Source organism: Balaenoptera ricei, chromosome 15, assembly GCF_028023285.1.
Source record: "Balaenoptera ricei isolate mBalRic1 chromosome 15, mBalRic1.hap2, whole genome shotgun sequence".
Classification (NCBI taxonomy): Eukaryota; Metazoa; Chordata; class Mammalia; order Artiodactyla; family Balaenopteridae; genus Balaenoptera; species Balaenoptera ricei.
The window spans coordinates 66,028,729-66,046,366 of record NC_082653.1 but is presented as its reverse complement, the minus strand read 5'-3'; the positions used below and the strand labels follow the sequence as shown (position 1 = coordinate 66,046,366).

Sequence of the window (17,638 nt, the reverse complement as noted above, 5' to 3'; positions counted from 1 at the left end):
GATTCAAACTCCATTCTGTTTCTTTGATCATATTTCCCTTTGCTCTACAGGAATCATGCCCATTTTCCCAGCCCCTAACCTTTCAGACCATCCACTCCAGGAAACGTGACTTTTGGTAATACCTAGTGGAATTGTACTCAGGGTGGCTTGGCATGGGGATAACTTGTACCATTTCTTTTTTCAGAAATGATCACTAAGACTCACAAAGGAGACCTGGGCCTTGGGCTCCCAGAGAAAAAGAAGAAGAAAAAAAAGAAGGTAGTTAAAGAACCAGAGACTCAATACTCGGTTTTAAACAGCGACAATTATTTTGCGGAGGTTTGTCCCACAAGAGCCACATCATCCTCAAAGAATATGGTCCAAGAGCAGGCACCCGAAATGCCTCTAATGAAGAAAAAGAAGAAAAAGAAGGGTCACAGCACCGTCTGCGAGGAGCCCCTAGAACCTGAGACCGTGTTACGTGCCAGACGGATTGAGCCATCGCCCAGCCCCAGGAAGCAGGCACTTGGTCCATCTGAGTCCCTCGGTAGGGAAAAGAAGAAGAAGAGAAAGTCCGTGTCCCCTGGCTCAAGGGTGAAGACCTCCCCAGACCCCAGGCAGGGCGAGGAGGTGACCAGAGTTGGCAGGAAGCTCAAAAAACACAAGAAGGAGAAGAAGTCGCAGGAAGCTACCGCCTTCTCAGCCAGGGACCCTTGGTTCTGCGAGGCCAGGGATGCTTTGTACACTTGCTCAGTTGGGAAAGGTGGTGTCCCTGAGCAGGCAGCCTCGGGACAGAAACGGAAGCAGGGGAGCCCCAGGGAACACAACATGAAGATGAAGAAGAAAAAGAAAATCCACCAGGAGGGAGATAACCCCCTGGGGCACCCTGAGCTCTCCAGGTCTGTGGAGAGCAGCCGTAGGAAAGGAAGTAAAAAGAAGTTAGTCAAAGTTGAAGCTCCAGAATACATCCCAATAGGAGATGACCCCAAGGCCCCTGTGAAGAAGAAAATGAAGTCCAAGAAAAAGGCAGAGCAGGCAGACACTGAGGAGCCAGCTCTGAAGAAGAAGAAGAAGAAGAAGAGACAGGAGAGCACAGTAGCAGGAGAACCTTGGGAGGAGGTAGGCTTCCTTCAGAAGCACACTGTTTGGGGAGAATAGGGGTGAAAGTTGGGTGTGTGTGTGTATTTGTGTGTGTGTGTGCACGCACGTGCGCACATACACAGGCACTCACCTTTTTAGCTGCCAGAGCCCTGATTAAACTGACTTCAGTCAGAAAAGGGGATTTATCAACACATGTAACTAGAAGGTTTGAGAGCTACTACCTTCAGGTATAGCTGGATCCAGGTGCTAGTGTAATAGTCTCAATAATACAGGTATCCCTTGCTATCGAAACTTTACCCGAGTTCTCACTATCTGCACTCAGGATCTGGATTAATTAGAATAAGCTTTTCAGATAAATGCCTTTCTTTCTGAACTCTTGCCACTTGCTATCTAAAGCTCAGGAACCAAATAGTTTGAGGTAATATGATGTCCATAGCTATCTGAGCTCAGGATACACAATTTAGGGATCAAATAGATTTAGATCGCAGGAGATGCCTGTGTGGCTTTCCCTCGCTCTGGGCTTTGTATTTTTCAATGCTGATTTTAATGTCAGGTTCCTTCCCACCCCAACCCCGTGGTGAGATGGTCCCAGCATCTCCAGGCTTTCTTCATAGTAGGTAAGCCACCCGCAAAGGGAGAGCGGTGGCCCCTCCAAAACGATTACAGGGAAAGTCCCAGCACTGCTCTCCCAGATCTCAATTGGGTCACACAAACCAGAAGCCCAGATCTGAAGCCAGTGGGCAGGGGCTGAGGGTATCAGTCCCACTGGAAGTCCACTGTCTGAAACTGGGGGGAGGTGGTTTCTGAGAGGAATACCGGCGTCCTGTTACCAGGAGGAAGGGAAGGGATGGTGGCCTGGTGAAGACAGCAGAGATGTGCTCTCCCCCGTGACAGGCTTCCTTGACTGGGGAGGGGAGGGAGGAGGTGGGCTGAGCACTGGGACTCGGCAGGTGATGTGAGCGAGCAGAGCCATCCAGGGCTCCTCACAGGTGACGCGGGGTACCAGGCAGAGCACACCCGAAGCGAGGACGTGGCATTTGTCACTGCTGAAGGACTAGGGGAAAGTGGCCAACCTGAATCTTGCTGTCAGATGGTCCCACAGGGGCTGAGGCCACTGAGAGAGGGTGGCCCGTGAGAGCATGGCCCATGCAGGCCCAGCAAGGATTCTGTGTGGGAGCTGAGACCTGTGAGGGGCTGGGGCTGTCTGTGCAGCAGGTGCAGAGGCCCTGGGAGGAGCAAAGAGGCTGGCGTGGCGGGAGCTGGGCCAGCTGGGGTCCTGGCAGCCTGTAGAGGCCACAGGGGTCTGGATTTTCATGTAAATGAGATGGGAGCCCCTGGAGGGTTTTGGGGAATGGGGTGGTGTGGTCCAGTTGAGGTGGTTTTATTATTTTTTAATTGAGATAGCGTTGACGTATAACATGTAAATTTAGGGTGTACCCGAGCTGCTGTATGGAATGGACCAGTGTTGGGGGCGGGGAAGCAGAGTTAGAGCCTGTCCTGGTTGTCCAGGCAGGAGAGAAGGTACCGACCAGAACTCCGGAGCTGGGGGGCTGGGGTGGGGTATGGAGGAGAGAACTGGGGGGATTCGGGTTTGCTGCAGGCCCCCAGCCCCACCTCTGCATTCCCTGGCCCTCGCCAGCCCCTCCTCCCCCATTGTCAGTGGGGGCCTTGGCCTTTCTCCTCTTGCTGGTTTGGTGTCACCCTGGGAAGTGAGGTGACGTCTGGCGGGAAAGGTTGTGCTGTAGGCCTGAGTTGGGAGACCTGGGTTAGTGTCAGCCCTGTCCCTGAGCGGTGGGGTGACCTCACTTCACCTCTCTGAGCCTTAGTGCCTCCGTCTGTCAGATAGGTCAGGACCACAGTCTTCAGGACAGAATTGGGGAGAATCGTGGAAGAGAAATGATGGCAGGTGTTCTGTGGGCGATAGGGGTGGGCGTAGCGCTCCGGTCTTGAGTCTTTTCTGGACTCTGCTGCGATCTCATCCAGCTGGGCTGCCAGGGCAGAGGCCATCGTCCGCTGGACCCTTACTCCTTCTGCCCTCTTTGCAGGAGCCCGACACGGACTTGGAGGTAGTGTTGGAAAAGAAGGGCAACATGGACGAGGCGCACATAGACCAGGTACGACCGGTCCTCGTCCTCCCAGGCGTCTTCCCTTCCCAGACGCACATTCGCCTCCCGCCAGGCCACGAGATCCTGGTCCCAGAAGCGTCAGGGACTCCAAAGGCAATGAGGCCAGCCTCTGCCGCCCCTCCAGTGGCGGGGAGCCTGTGGCCTCCCCCACTTCATGCCGGGAGAGCTGTTCATTGCCTCGACTTTGGCTCAGGGGCTGTCCGGTCCTTCAGAATCCCAGGCTGAGGTTGTCCTCCTCATAACCACTGCAGGGGGCAAAGGGGACATGTCCCTGTCACCTGCAGCCAGGCAGTGGGCACGTGCTCTGCCTGGCCCATGCGTCACCACCTCCTGGCCTCCATTCAGGAGCATTCTTTTTTTTTTTTTTTGCCTTTTGCAACTTTATTTAACTATAATTGACATTCAAGAATCTGCACATATTTAAGGTGTACAGTTCGATGAGTTTTTACAGGTATGCGTCCAGGAAACCAGCTAAACAATTAAGATGATGAACGTACCCATCATTTCCAAAAGTTTCCTTGTGCCCCTTTGTATTCCATCCCTTCCTTTCCCATCCCCAGGTAACCACTACTACTCTCTGTCACTATGAATTAGCTTGCGTTTTCTACAATTTGTATATAATTGGGATTATACAGTATGTGCTCTTTTTTAAACTGGCTTCTTTCACTTAGCCTCATCATTCTGAGATTTATCTGTATTGTTGCATGTTTCAATCATTTGTTCCTTGTTATTGGCTGTCCAGTGTTTCTAGCATTATTTTGATGTTAAAAACGTTTTAAATTCTCAATTGAATTGCCTAGGCACCTTTGTAAAAAATCAGTTGACCGTGTGTGTGTGTGTGTGTGTGTGTGTGTGTGTGTGTGTGTGTGTGTGGTGTGGGACTATTTTTAGACTCTTTATTGAGTTTCATTGATCTGTATGTCTATCTTTACACTAATACTTCATTGTCTAGATTATTGTAACTATATAACGTCTTAAATTAGGCAGTATAAGTCTCTAGCATTTGTTCTTTTTTAGGTTGCTTTGGCTATTTCAGGTCCTTTGCACTTCTGTATAAGTTTTAAAATTAACTTGTTGGTTGCTACCAAAAAATGCCACTGGGATTTTGATTAGGATTGCCTTGAATCTGTAGACCAATGTGGGGAGAACTGACATCTTAACAGTGTGAAGGCTTCTGATCCGTACACATGGCATCTCTGTCCATTTATTTAGGTCTTTAGTTTCTCTCAGTATTGTTTTATAGTTTTCAGTGTACAGGTCTTGCACGTCTTTTGTCAAATTTTCCTTAAGTATTTTATATTTTTGATGCTATTGTAAATACTATTTCAGTTCAATTTTTATTGTTGTATATAGAAATACAGTTGTTGTACAGGAGCGTTAGGAGAAGTTGTTCTGTTGTGGACCAGCTTCTGCTTCTGTCATGCCCAGATCCTATGTGGGACCTGGACATTCTAGAATTGAGATTTTTTTTTTTTTTAAATTTTGTTCTCATAGAATTTTTTTTTAATTAATTAATTTATTTTTGGCTGTGTTGGGTCTTTGTTTCTGTGCGAGGGCTTTCTCCAGTTGTGGCGAGTGGGGGCCACTCTTCATCGCGGTGCGCGGGCCTCTCACTGTCGCGGCCTCTCTTGTTGCGGAGCACGGGCTCCAGACGCGCAGGCTCAGTAGCTGTGGCTCACGGGCTTGGTTGCTCCGCGGCATGTGGGATCTTCCCAGACCAGGGCTCAAACCCGTGTCCCCTGCATTGGCAGGCAGACTCTCAACCACTGCGCCACCAGGGAAGCCCAAGAATTGAGATATTTTTATGATCCTGGACCCCAAGGCCTATCAGGACAGCATAGTAACCACATAGGTACAGCCTTGGGCCATTACTAATGAGGTTACCTTGGCAGTCACTAACCTCGCGACCCCCAAGTAGGTAGCTGTGAAGACCAAATGAGGCCGTTGGGGAGGCGCTCAGCAGGGGCCTGCCCAAGACCTGTGCTTTGTAAGTGGCAGCCGGGGCCTGCCTGAGACCTGTGCTTTGTAGGTGGCAGCCGTTCACCTGCCTGCATCCTCACGCTGTGTCAGCAAGTAATTGCTGGACAGAAGCAACAGGGTGTGATGTGGGGACGGCCCGTGTCGTGGCCCTGCTGCTCCAGGAGAGAGAAACGGAGGAGTGCTTGCAAGTCAGCCGACTACAAGGAGGGGGGCCTACAAGATGCTGCGAGGAAGTTCCTAATGCCTTTGGGGTGTTGGGGGCCTCTCTCCTGGGAGGGGAGAGGCTCAGTAGGAGGATGCTGACGGGGCCAGTCCAGGGCCTGGCACAGAGCGCAGGCCCCCCAGAACCAGGGGCTCCCCAGCCTCCTGCAGGTCATCGTCGTCTGGGGAGAGGGGGCCGGGGCTGCAGTGGCTGGTGGGGAGGATGGAGGTGGGGCCCTAACCCGGCCAGGCCCAGCCCCTGCCCCTGCCCTCGGCGCCTCTCCCACGTGTCCCGCCGCTCACACGGGCAAGGCCCACCAGCCACCTCTTTGCTTCTTATGCATTTGTGCCTATTAAATACTTCACACTTTCAAAGAAAACTTCTGTTTTGGGTGACAGATGATCTCAATGTAAGTGAAGCTTTCTGCCCCAACTCTCCCTTTCTTTTTCTGGTAAAAAGTTCATTGTGTTAAAAGAAAAAATAGGGGGGGGGAAAGCAACCTGAAGTCCTACCACCCAGCGGTCTCCAACTTTTTTGGCACCAGGGACCAGTTTCGTGACGGGGAGCAGCAGATGAAGCTTCACGGGCCCGCCGCGCCCCTCCCCTCCCCTCCCCTGCCCTCCCACCGCTCCCCTCCCCTGCCCTCCCCTCCCACCACTCCCCTCCCCTCCCCCTGCTCCCCTGCCCTCCCGCCGCTCCCCTCGCTTCCCACTGCTCCCCTCCCCTCCCCCCGCTCCCCTCCCCTCCGGCGGACCGGGTGTTGGGGACCCCTGCTACCACCTACTAATAATCACTGTTAACCCTTCGTTGTTACATTCTTCTAGATTTTTCCTTTGTAACTGTGTATGTGTGATTTTAAAGCAGCGTACAGTTACGCTCTGTATACTGTTCTTTTCACTTTTATCATTTAGCTGGTGAGCTGCTTTCCGCTTCAGTGAGTGCACATCCACATTGTTCCCTGTCAGCAGCATGACTCTGACATAGGAATATACCACCATTTTCTCTCATCCCTACTGCTGCCCTTTGGATTTGTTTTATGCAGTTTCTTTTTTTTTTTTTATGGCTGCGTTGGGTCTTCGTTGCTGTGCGCGGACTTTCTCCAGTTGCGGCATTGTGGCGCGCGGGCTTCTCATTGCGGTGGCTTCTCTTGTTGCGGAGCACGGGCTCCAGGCGCGCAGGCTTCAGTAGTTGTGGCTCGCGGGCTCTAGAGCACAGGCTCAGTAGTTATGGCGCACGGGCTTAGTTGCTCCGCAGCATGTGGGATCTTCCTGGACCAGGGCATGAACCTGCGTCCCCTGCATTGGCAGGCGGATTCTTAACCACTGCGCCACCAGGGAAGTCCTGTTTTATGTAGTTTTGAACTATATAAATGGTCACCTCATTTCAGCCTGTGGTAGATTAGAAGAGAAGAGGAGGGGCCACAAACTGGGGGCAGCTAAAGTCACACCTGAACCCTTGGGCCGTAGAAGCTTCTGTATCAAACCGCAGGGTCATTGGTACGCTGACTGTGGCCTTGAGCCTCTCTGGTAACAGTGTGCGAGGTGTCCCTGCTGTGTGCCGGGGACTCTTTGTCTTACATTCTGCACCGCAGTTCATCGTGGGGCTGGGGGCTTTCTTACACCAACCGGCAACTCCCCGACACCACGCGGTGTCCTGCAGTTCAACTCGGTCTGACGCTGTCTATCTGGAGATACCGTCAGACCGCTCAGGTGAAGGGCTCAGTCCCACCAGACTGCTCCCCACCCCTGTCCCCTGTTCAGGCGCCAGTCTTTTTTTTTTTTTTTTTTTTTAATTAATTTATTTATTTATTTATTTTTGGCTGGGTTGGATCTTTGTTGCTGCCCGAGGGCTTTCTCTAGTTGTGGAGAGCGGGGGCTACTCTTCGTTGCGGTGCGCAGGCTTCTCACTGCAGTGGCTTCTCTTGTTGCAGAGCACGGGCTCTAGGCGTGCGGGCTTCAGTAGTTGTGGCTCGTGGGCTCAGTAGTTGTGGCTCGCAGGCTCTAGAGTGCAGGCTCAGTAGTTGTGGCGCACGGGCTTAGTTGCTCCGCGGCATGTGGGATCTTCCCGGACCAGGGCTCGAACCCGTGTCCCCTGCATTGGCAGGCGGATTCTTAACCACTGCGCCACCAGGGAAGCCCCAGGCGCCAGTCTTAAGCCAGGTTGTCACCTGTGCTTCTGACCAACCAGCTATAGATCAGAGCTGCCAAAGACCTCCTCCTCAGGTTCAATTAATTTGCCAGAGTGGCTCACAGAACTCGGAGAAACATTTTACTCGCCAGATTACTGGTTTATTATGAAAGGCTATAACTCAGGGACAGCCAGATGGAAGAGACGCACGGGGCAGGGTGTGTGGGAAGGGGCGTGGACCTTCCACGCCCTCTCCGAGAGCTCCACTCCCCAAATCTCCAGCGTTCACCAACCCAGAAGCTCTCCGAACCCTGACCTTTTGGGTTTTTGTGGAGCCCTCATCACAGAGGCACGGTTGATTAAATCATTGGCCATTTGGTGGCTGAGCTCCATCTCCTGCTCCACTCCCCTCCCCAGGGGTCAGGACTGAAAGTTCCAACCCTCTCTTCAGTGGTTGGTTCTCTTGGCAACCAGCCCCTGTCCTCAGGTGTTTACAAAAGTCACCCAATTAACATAACAAAGGACACTTTTGATTGTTCCCGTCACTTAGGAAATTCCTAGCGTTTTTGGAGCTCTGCCAGGGATGGGGATGAGTTTATATATATATATTTCTTGTCATATATTTCTTACTATAAACCGTAGTATCACAGTTCTCTGTCTCCCATTTATCCTCCAAGGTAGCTGATATTTCCATCTGTTTGCAGATAAATAGACCACGGTACAGAAAGATTAATTGACTTACGGAAGACCACACAACTAGGTAATGGCAGTGGTAGGATTCAAACTAGCCTATGCCTGACTCCAGAGCCCGTGTTCTTTCTAGAAGACGATGCTGTCAGCAAGAAAGTTAACTACAATAGCCTCTGTACAGGCAGGGCTTTGGGCGTGTGTTCTGAGGAAATTTCCACCCCAAATGGCTCTTACAAACAGAAAAGGTTCTAATGCTAAAGGTGGATAAGCTTCAGTGTCTAGGAAGGGTCATTCTTTTATTTATTTATTTATTTATTTATTTGGCCGCACCACTCAGCTCATGGGATCTTAGTTCCTTGACCAGGGATTGAACCACTCGGGCCCTGGCGGTGAGAGTGCCGAGTCCTAACCAGTGGGCCGCCAGGGCATTCCCCTGGAAGATTCATTCTTAAGGAATGGAAAAGAAGGGTGAATGAGGCTTGCACGTTTTAGGCCAAGGGATTGCCCCGCACGTGATTAGAGGGTATTTTTGACAAATGCCTCCCCCGGTCTGCAGCAGAACAAAGCTGCCCATCCCCCTTCAGTCCCCCCACCCCACCTCATCTCTGTCCTGGGTTTGAAGCTCGAAACTGGCTGTCTCATTGCCCTCTTTCCTTTCCCTTGCTCAGGTGAGGCGAAAGGCCTTGCAAGAAGAGATTGATCGTGAGTCGGGCAGGACGGAAGCTTCTGACACCAGGAAGCAGCCGGTAAGTTTCACGCTGGGCTCCGCGAGGGGTGCTCTGGCATCCCGCCTCCTCCTCACCTTGCAGGGACGGAGACCAAGTCCATCTGGCCCAGAAGCAGCCCCCGCCTGCCAGCCGGCTCCCTGCTCCACAGAGCTCGTCCTGAGCTACTTTCCTTTCTTGGGAAAGGGGTGCTTGCCTCCCTCCTGGAGAGCTGGCCGCTTGAGCTGAGCAGCCTGGACCTTTGTCTCTGGCTCTGGACGGGCAGGGTGTCCTGATCATCAGTCGCTGGGGGCACGTGGTGGTGAGCTCTTTCCAGCGGTGGGTGGTGCCCTCAGAAAGCTGCTGGGACAGGGGTGGAGGCAGAGGTGGCAGGCCTCTGGTCCAGTTGGAATGGGAAATTTCCAAACCAGACCCAAGGAGATGGCACGGGAGAGTGTATGGCATGGGGACCGCGAGGTCAGGCTGAACAGAGGGACGGGAGGGTGCGGCAGGCAGGGCAGTGGGAACTGCTGGAGGGCGTTTCTGTGGGGCAGCGGGGACTGGGGTAGAAGAGAGGGCGGGGGGGAGAAGAGGACTTGTTGATAGACGTGGATTTGGGAGAGGGGGACAGAGGGTCCAGATGACGGAAGGGCTTGCTTCCTTGTAATACTGTCTTAAGCTTTCCTAGTGTAGCTCCGAAAAGAACAGCTGCTTTGGATCAAAAGACCTGAGATCAGTTCCTGGCTCTGCCACTTTCTATAGTTATGAGACTTTAGCAAGTAACTTCCCTTCTTTGAGCTTCAGTTTCCACACCTGTAAAATGGAACTCATGCTCTGGCCCAGAGGGGTATGGAATGGGGGCTTTGTTATGTCATTCCTCTAGTGTCTCCTTTCTCTCCTTCCTCTTGAACTGGGCAGAGCTGATAAGATTCCATGATTGAGTGAGGAAGGCCAGAAACAAGGCAGCAGCATCCAGAGCAGTGGCCCAGAGGCTATACCTGGAGGGACCTGACAGCAGGAGGGTGGTCCGGGGGCATATGGGCTGGGATCTTCTGGGGATGCTTTAGGTGGCCCTGCCTCCTGGGACCTGGGACCACTTGACTGCTGAGGCACATGGTGGGGATTTGAGACCCGGTCCCCTCTCAGTGGGTCGGTAGCCCTGTGAGAGCAGGCTCACAGGACTGGTCAGCCTCTGGCAGCTCTCTCCTCAGACCCAGTGCGGGGCTGTCAGAGGTGGCCTCTCCTTCTAGAAAGTGAAGGCTTGGGAAGCAGTTGTTATGCCTGTATTGGGGGCACTGTGAAGCTCGGAGAGCTTGTCACCGGTTCACTCAGGGCAGCTAGCTGTAGCAATGACTGGTTCTTACTGTTCTCCCAAAGCCGACCTAGAAATAAGTGCTAGGCTGGCATTTGGCTCACAGGCGGAGAGTTCCCAGGCGGCACAGAGGTCAGCAATCCTGGTGGGGTGGGGTGGGTAGATGACCAGTTTTCGAGGACTTAAAGCGAACCAGGCGTCGTGCTCTGAGTTGTTGGTGTAAAACCTGATTCGAGCCTCAGTGAAGCCCCATCGGGGGCTGTTATGCCCCCGTTTTATAGATGAGGACATTGAGGCTCAGGGGTTAAGTTACTTGACCAGGGTGACGCAGGCGGGGCTCAATCCTAAGTCTTCGAAGTCACAGTCTTCATGGAGAGCTGGGTTTCTGGCCTCGGCCACAGACATGGGAGGGAAGGGAGTCTTCTCTTGGGCCACTGCTCTGAGGGGCTCTCTTGCATTTTCTCAAACATGGGTGATTCATGCACGGGTTGTAGAGTGCTCTGGACAGGAATCAGGACCCCTGAGTTCCTGGGCCGGCTCAGCCTCCGACTCGTGTGACCCTTCACCTCCTGGGGCCTCCACTCCTTTCCTGCTATGAAGTGCAGTGCTTCTGCGAAGGGAAATGCATTTCAGACTCCCGCTTGCCCTCTCCACCTTCCAAAGGACAGAAACCTTAGGCTGATGGATGAGTAGCCAGCTGGTGAGGTGTGTCGTACTGTCTGCCGTGAATTGGGGGAGAAGGAGTAAGGCAGACGGGCAACTCAGTGTGAAAGGTGGGCTCTAGTGTGGGCCAGACCCGAGATGGAGTTCAGCAGGGTTACCAAGTAGGCTGTGCCCCCAGTCCAGCTGCAAACTTCCATTTCCTCATCAGGAGAGTGGGAACCAACAGTGTTCCTCACAGAGCTCTGGTTGGAGTTAAGATAATCCGCTGCTGTGCTTTCGAGCACTGTGCCTGGTGCGCAGTAAGCCTTTGATCACCTGGATCCTCCCCGGCAAGGCTGGGGGCTGGGGGCTGGGGAAAGGAAGATGCTTTGGAAGCCAGGGAAGTAACCACCTGTTTTCTCTTACCACAGGGAACTCAGTTTGGCCAATGGGATACTGCTGGCTTTGAAAATGAGGAAAAGAAACTGAAATTTCTCAAACTCATGGGTGGCTTTAAAAATCTGTCCCCTTCATTCAGTCGCCCCCCTGCCATGGTTGGCAGGCCCAACATGGCCCTCAGCAAGAAGGTGGCCGACACCCTGCAGCAGAATCTGCAGCAGGACTACGACCGGGCCATGAGCTGGAAGTACAACCGCAGGGCCGGCCTCGGCTTCTCCACGGCTCCGGACAGAATCTTTTATATTGACAGGAACGCATCCAAGTCAATCAAGTTTGAAGATTAAACTCTCCTGTCTTGTCCCCCAAAACGGCCAACATTGCTTTCATTGTTCCGTTACGCAGATGAAAGCCATAGGACAGTTGTCTCGAATGGAACTCCCGCAGAGATAAAGGACAACTGTGTTGATGTGCTTGGACAAACTGGGGTGAGGGCAGCTCGTTTCAGGAACCAGGAGAACGTGTGAGTGGCTGAAACCTACTGTTTTCTGTGTGAAGCTTCCGTCCCTGTTGAAGACAGTGAGTATCAATAGCTCACACTTGTCTAGTGCTTACTATGTGCCAGGCACATACGTGTCTCCCTTGCATTAATGTATTTAATCTTCATGATTCTGAAACAGGTGCTATTATTATCCCCATCTTATAGATGAGGAAACTGAAGTTCAGGGATGAAGTAATAACATTGCCTGGGGCCACCCAACCAGTAAATGCCAAGTGTACTTCTGTGCCCCAAGACCGATGTCACTGTTCACCACACTGAGTGTCCCCTCTAGGGAATTTCACCCAGAATACTCACTGAGGACTAAAATGTCTCAATTGAGGAAACAGAAGCTTTTTACATGCCTAAATCTCAAACAGGAAGCAGGATTCATGTAAACAGGGAGAAGCAAGCTCACTTTCCCTCCCCCTTCTTGGAGTAGCCACAGGCAAAGAGGCGCCTGGATTGCCACCAAGCAGACGCGGCTGAGCTTCCTCCGCTGCTGGGAAATGTGTTTCTAAACCCATCTTGCCTTTTGCGTCTGCCGTCCTTCCATCCCCAGTGCCAAGCTTGCATTTAATCTTTCTGCTTTAACTGGATTCTGAACAGGCGTTTTAGAGAGCAGCTGGTTAGTCCTCCACATGAACCAATGGCACATTAATTCCCAGGGACGTGTTTATTGGATTCTTCTCAGTCACGAGGAGGAGAATCCCAGGCGACTTCCCTGGAGGAGGTTGAATGCCAGGAGGCACAGACGTGGGGATGACAGGGCGTTGCCTCATCGGCCTGGGAACAGTGTTTCCAAGCCTTGACGCTACAGCCAGCCTCACAAAGCTCCAGGTGTAGCCCCCCGAGTGACATGTGACCACCTTCTCCGCATTCACCTAGCATTTTTCTTTCCAAAATATAAGTTCTGATTGGGCCTTTTTTACACCACTTGGCTTCAACTCCTGCTACAGACATCCTGTCTCAGGCAGGCCTGGATAGCCAGGAAATTCAGTCTCTCACGTGGCAGGGAGCCCTGTCCTGTCGTAGGGGGTTGATTCAGCTTCCCATGAAGGAAACGAATGTTTCCTCTCTGCTCCATCATCCTCAGTGTTGGCTTCATCGGGCTGGTGGAAAGATGGCTGTAGCAGTTCCAGGCAGCATATCAAGACACTAGAACCATTACAGAGGAAGAAGAAAAACCTTCTTGTGGATCAAGGAAACTCCCAGAAGCCCTTTTGTCATAGCTCATTGCCCAGCAGTGGGTCACGTACCCATTCTTGAGCCAGCCCTTGGCATGTGGAGGGAGACTCTCAGGTCAGTCAGGAAGGAAGACTGAGGTTCGGATGCTAGTGAGATGAACACGGGTCCACTACTGCCCCATGGGGCAGAGGTGAGGCAGGCCTGCCTGGGCCCTGACCAACAAGCATTGGCCGGGTCTGGAGTCCTACAAGTCTTTGTTAGCAGTGATTCAGGTGGGCCACTTCCCTCAGAAGGTGAACTTGGCCTTTCATGGATTCAACCTTGAGATGCATAACGGAAGAGGCCTACAAGGTAAGATTCTGCATTTGAGTTAGCTCTTCAGGGCACATCCCCTTCCGACAGGGGAATAAATCTTTCCCAGTCTTGGCCCACACTACAGGAACTTGCCCAGTGTAAAAGGAACCAACCACTGCTTCTCTAATCGTTTTTATCTTGCTGAGAGATCACACTACAGTTTGGGGCTGCTCGGCTGTCAGGAAGGATTGTGCTCAGCCATCTACTGGGTGCTTCCGGAGAGTGGCTGAGCGATTGTCCCTGACCTGTCCCCACAGTGGTAGCTCTCATTAGGGTGTGGTGGTCAGGCCTTTCCCCTCTTGCTGTTCAGTATCTTCAGTCTCTGTGTGATAGGATTTGACTTGCTAGCTCAGTGTGGCTGAATGAGTTCCACTTGGCTTGGGAAGGTTTATTAGTCTGTCCTGAAGCAGGGTCTAAGCAAAGAAGGCCGAGCAGCCAAGACGGCAGGATGCCACGTGTCCTCAGATTGAACTTAGCCTTGTCTCGGCTGCTCTCATAGATGCAGACCACTGTTGCTCTAGTGACAGCTCCTGGCCTGCAGTTAGCTGGGCCTCCGTCCTTTTGTAAATTAAACAACATTGTCTTGAGTCACCTATCCCCCTTTTTCCCCATGTCCTGGGCCCTCCTCAAGCTGTCTGCAAGTTTTTGTGGTGTGATTTCCCATGTTGTTCTTCATCTGTTGACTCCGTGTAGCACACAGCCTGTCTCCACTGGAACAAGGCAGTTTTTGGATTTTTACTCAGAATCTGGGAGAGATGGGTGGGAGGTCTGGTATGTAAGCACAGCCAAGGTCTTAGCTGAGTATGTAACAACCCTGTTCTCGCACTTGTCGGCTGTTTCTCCCTTGGGGGCTGCTCACTGACTGACCCCCCCTCCTATGGCAAGGTCCTTCCCTCCTTATAACTGCCTTTATCCAGCCGTTCCCCAGACCTCGTGATTCTTAACCATTTTATTCCTTGGGGTGATTCCTGCTGTTTCGCCTTAGCCCACTAGGCCCCTCCCTGAGGCCACCTTTCTGTAACTAGACTGGCCCATCAAAAGTATTTGCCAGATAGACACAGTTCTCCCCTTAAAAATTGTGTGTTCAGCTTTGCAAACTTAGAACTGTTCAGGTTTGTGGTTGGAATAATGCCCCCATGCCCCGCCCCCCCACCCCGTCCAAGTCCTAATCTTTGGAACCTGTTAATATGTTGTGATACAAAACAAAAGGGAGTTTAAGGTAGCAGATGGCATTAAGTTTGCTAATCAGCTGACCTTAATATGATTAGACTGGGCCTACCCAGATAATCCAGGATTAGAAGTAGAAGAGGGAGACAGAAGAGTCAAGAGACTTGCAGGAAACACTCAACAAGCTGTCACTAGTTTGAAGATGAAGGGACCACAAGCCAAGGAATGCAGGTGGCCTCGAGAAGCTGGAAAAGGCAAGAAAACTGATTCTTCCCTAGAGCCTCCAGAAGGAATACAGCCCAGCTGACACCTTCACTTTGAAGGTAAGCCCATTGGACTTTAGACCAGTAGAGCTGTAAGGTGGTAAAATTGTGACGTTTTAAGCCACTAAGTTTGTAGTAATTTAAAGCAGCAATAGAAAATTAATACAGGCCTCATGCAGAAGTTTTTCTCACTTTCACCTTATTTCCTAAAATTTGATTTTTTTGTTGTTGTTGTTCCATCATCCTTCATGTAGTAGTAGTAGTAGACTTCATCTCATGTAGGCCATGGTTTTCAGAGACTGGCTAATTGATTTAGTAACAGGCTGAGGAAACCACACAAGAACATAGAAAATCTAAGCTTCCACCTGGGCCAGGTAACACGTGGTTCAGAAGCTGCTTTGGTGTAACAGATACCTGACCGAATGTGAAAGTCCGAGTCCAGGTTAATGGAAGAGCATTAGGAATTCACTGACCAGGCTTGGGCACGGATGCTGTCTGATGTGTACAGCCTCAAAGTAGATGACTTAAAAGTGCATAATTTGTAAATTTGCCGATTGATTTTCATTTGAATAGTATCATATAGTAAAAGTGGTATAGGAAATAATTTTAATGAAAATAATTTTGTGAAATAAAGGCCACTTGGGAACATTTGAGCAATACCACCATGCTTTCTGAATGTCTGTTTTGTTCAGTTGAGGTGCATTCTTTAGTACACGCTGTTCCTTAACGGAGGCCATATTCTCAACAGAATCCTTGCATTGGGGTGGGGTGGGGTTCACTATTAAGCCGGCCGGAAAATCCATAGCATATTCTTGGTCCCAAGCTATTGAATTAAAACATGAGTTTATGTATATTAAAAAAATTTTATTTTAGCTACTTTTACTGTGTGAACTGTATCAGGCTTTTCACAGGGTAGAGGTGAAATGTAGTCTATCCACATTCAGTGTGTACCTTCCAAAAGTACAGTAGTTTGGGGGCGCTTTTAATCCACAACTTGGATGCATTTTCCTGCACAAGGGGTTCTAGGCTGTGAGTCACCACCACCACCAATATTAATGCTCTTACTGATTCAAAATAAAATGTCAGTAGAAGCTCATTAGTGGTAATACGAGAATCAGATTCCGCCAAACTGATAAAAAAGTAGACAGAATCACATGCTGTTTAGGGTTATGGCTGCAAGAAAACCAGGCGGTATGTTTAGACACGTTCTCTTCCGGATGAGAGTCAACTGTAATTAAATGAACAGTCATGAACATAAGTGTTCCTTCAGGAGGTTTATTCAGTTACAGTATATTTTCCATCGACGCTACAGGGAATCTCAGATTTGACCTCACTTTCTACTTTAATCCACCAGCATACTCTAAATCCAATCAAGAGCTGATTTTGATATAAAGCAAATTAGGGAAAGGGCACAGTGGGTCTGTCAAAGTGGACTGCTTTTCAAGGTTCTTTTTCCAACTAAAAAACACCTTTCAGAAAAGAAAGATGTTACTTGCATTCTTCAGTTTTTCCCTAAAGGCCCATCTGAAGGCCACTTGTGCAAAGAAACACTAAGACACTGTGCTCAGTGAGCAGGAGTGGATTCGAATGCTCTGACAGCTCCCACTTCTTCACTTCACTGGCAGAATAATCTAGTAGAGAAGCCAGTCTGTATGTGTGTAAAAATAAAAACAAAAACGCAAAATAGGTCTTTCTGGACTTGGCACCAGAGCCTCTAGGGTCAGGTCCTCGTCTGCAGAGGGAGCCTGAGGGCCAGCTCGGTCAGATGCCCCATGTCTGGGTGTTTGCTTCGCTTCTTGATGTATTCCAGAGTTTTCACCTAAGAAGAAAGAGAAAGACTCATCTCCTTTCTGGTTCATAACTGTCAAAGCTCCAACAAATCAGCCGTATCGGGAGCTTTGGCTTTTTTCTTAGCAGAGAAGGGAGGGGAAGAAACCAGCAGTTTTAAAATAAGACTCCTTAGATTATAGCTTGCTCTTAAAATCACCAGGAATGACTGGTGTTTTCATACATACGGTTTTTATTCAGAGGGAGTTAATTCTTAATACTACTCAGTGGTCCCCTGGTTCCAGGACCAAACTGAGGATACTGAATCCCTTATAGAAAATGGTGTAGTATTTGCATATCACCTACATAACTCCCCCTGTATATTTAAATCATCTCTAGATGACTTATAACACCTAATACAAAGTAAATGCTATGTAAATAGTTGCCGATAGGTGGCAAATTCAGGTTTTGCTTCTTGGAAGTTTCTGGAATTTCTTTTCCCCCTGAATATTTTTGATCTGTGGTTGGTTGAATCTGAGGATGCCAAACTTGCAGATACAGAGAGCTGTCTGTACTTCGTAGGGCCTGGCACCTTTCTGGAAGGGGAGACTGGGGCTATTTGATGTCCAGGCCCTGATGTTGTGTTGAGGCCACTTGTGCCTGGCCAGGACAGCCGTGCTTGGCGGGCGTTGTGAGGGCCCCCACTCCCCCCACCCCTCGCCTCGCCTCGCCTCACCATGGTCCTGGTGTCCGCACAGCCGTGCCTCTGTGCCAGGTGCCACAGGTTGACGGACAGCTGGTTGAGCCTGTTGTTGCGCAGGTCCCCGTGGGCCAAGATGCTGTTAAAGAAGGAAAGGCCCAACGAGCTCTGGCGCTTGAGGGCCTGATATAGAAAAGAGAGGTTACTATCTGGCACTGGGGCTCAGGCCCGGCCCAGTGTTGACGCTGCCTGGGGTTCCAAGGCCAGCTCTACCACGGGTCTTCTGGAGGGCGAGCCGCTTAACCTCCCCGGGTTACCCCAGCAGTGATAGGCCGTCTTGCGTAACGCAAGTACAGGAGTAAACTGAACGGTAAGATACATCTCTTACAGACGTGTCCTCAA

General features: G+C 50.8%; 2 protein-coding genes across 6 annotated transcripts in view; one reads left to right on the top strand and one right to left on the bottom strand.

The window, feature by feature from the left end:
* Positions 1-17,638, top strand: part of KNOP1 (lysine rich nucleolar protein 1) — a 37,363-nt gene that overhangs the window by 2,891 nt on the left and 16,834 nt on the right. For 3 of the 5 annotated variants that reach the window (XR_009497728.1, XR_009497727.1, XR_009497726.1), the window contains exons 2-5: positions 185-1,098; positions 3,126-3,194; positions 8,874-8,951; positions 11,295-11,838. Coding sequence is in view for 2 of the 5 variants with exons in the window: in XM_059898347.1 (XP_059754330.1) it covers positions 185-1,098; positions 3,126-3,194; positions 8,874-8,951; positions 11,295-11,606 (1,373 nt within the window). In the remaining 3 variants the exon portion in view is untranslated. Of the gene's footprint in view, positions 1-184; positions 1,099-3,125; positions 3,195-8,873; positions 8,952-11,294; positions 15,829-17,638 lie in introns of those variants that run through there. The other 2 variants (XM_059898347.1, XM_059898348.1) reach the window with 1 other exon arrangement.
* Positions 16,031-17,638, bottom strand: part of VPS35L (VPS35 endosomal protein sorting factor like) — a 122,083-nt gene continuing 120,475 nt past the window's right edge. The window contains exons 30-31 of the mRNA XM_059898343.1: positions 17,273-17,419; positions 16,031-16,588 (exon numbers count right to left, since the gene is read on the bottom strand). Coding sequence (XP_059754326.1) covers positions 16,490-16,588; positions 17,273-17,419 — 246 coding nt within the window. The 3' untranslated portion in view covers positions 16,031-16,489. The remainder of the gene's footprint in view (positions 16,589-17,272; positions 17,420-17,638) is intronic.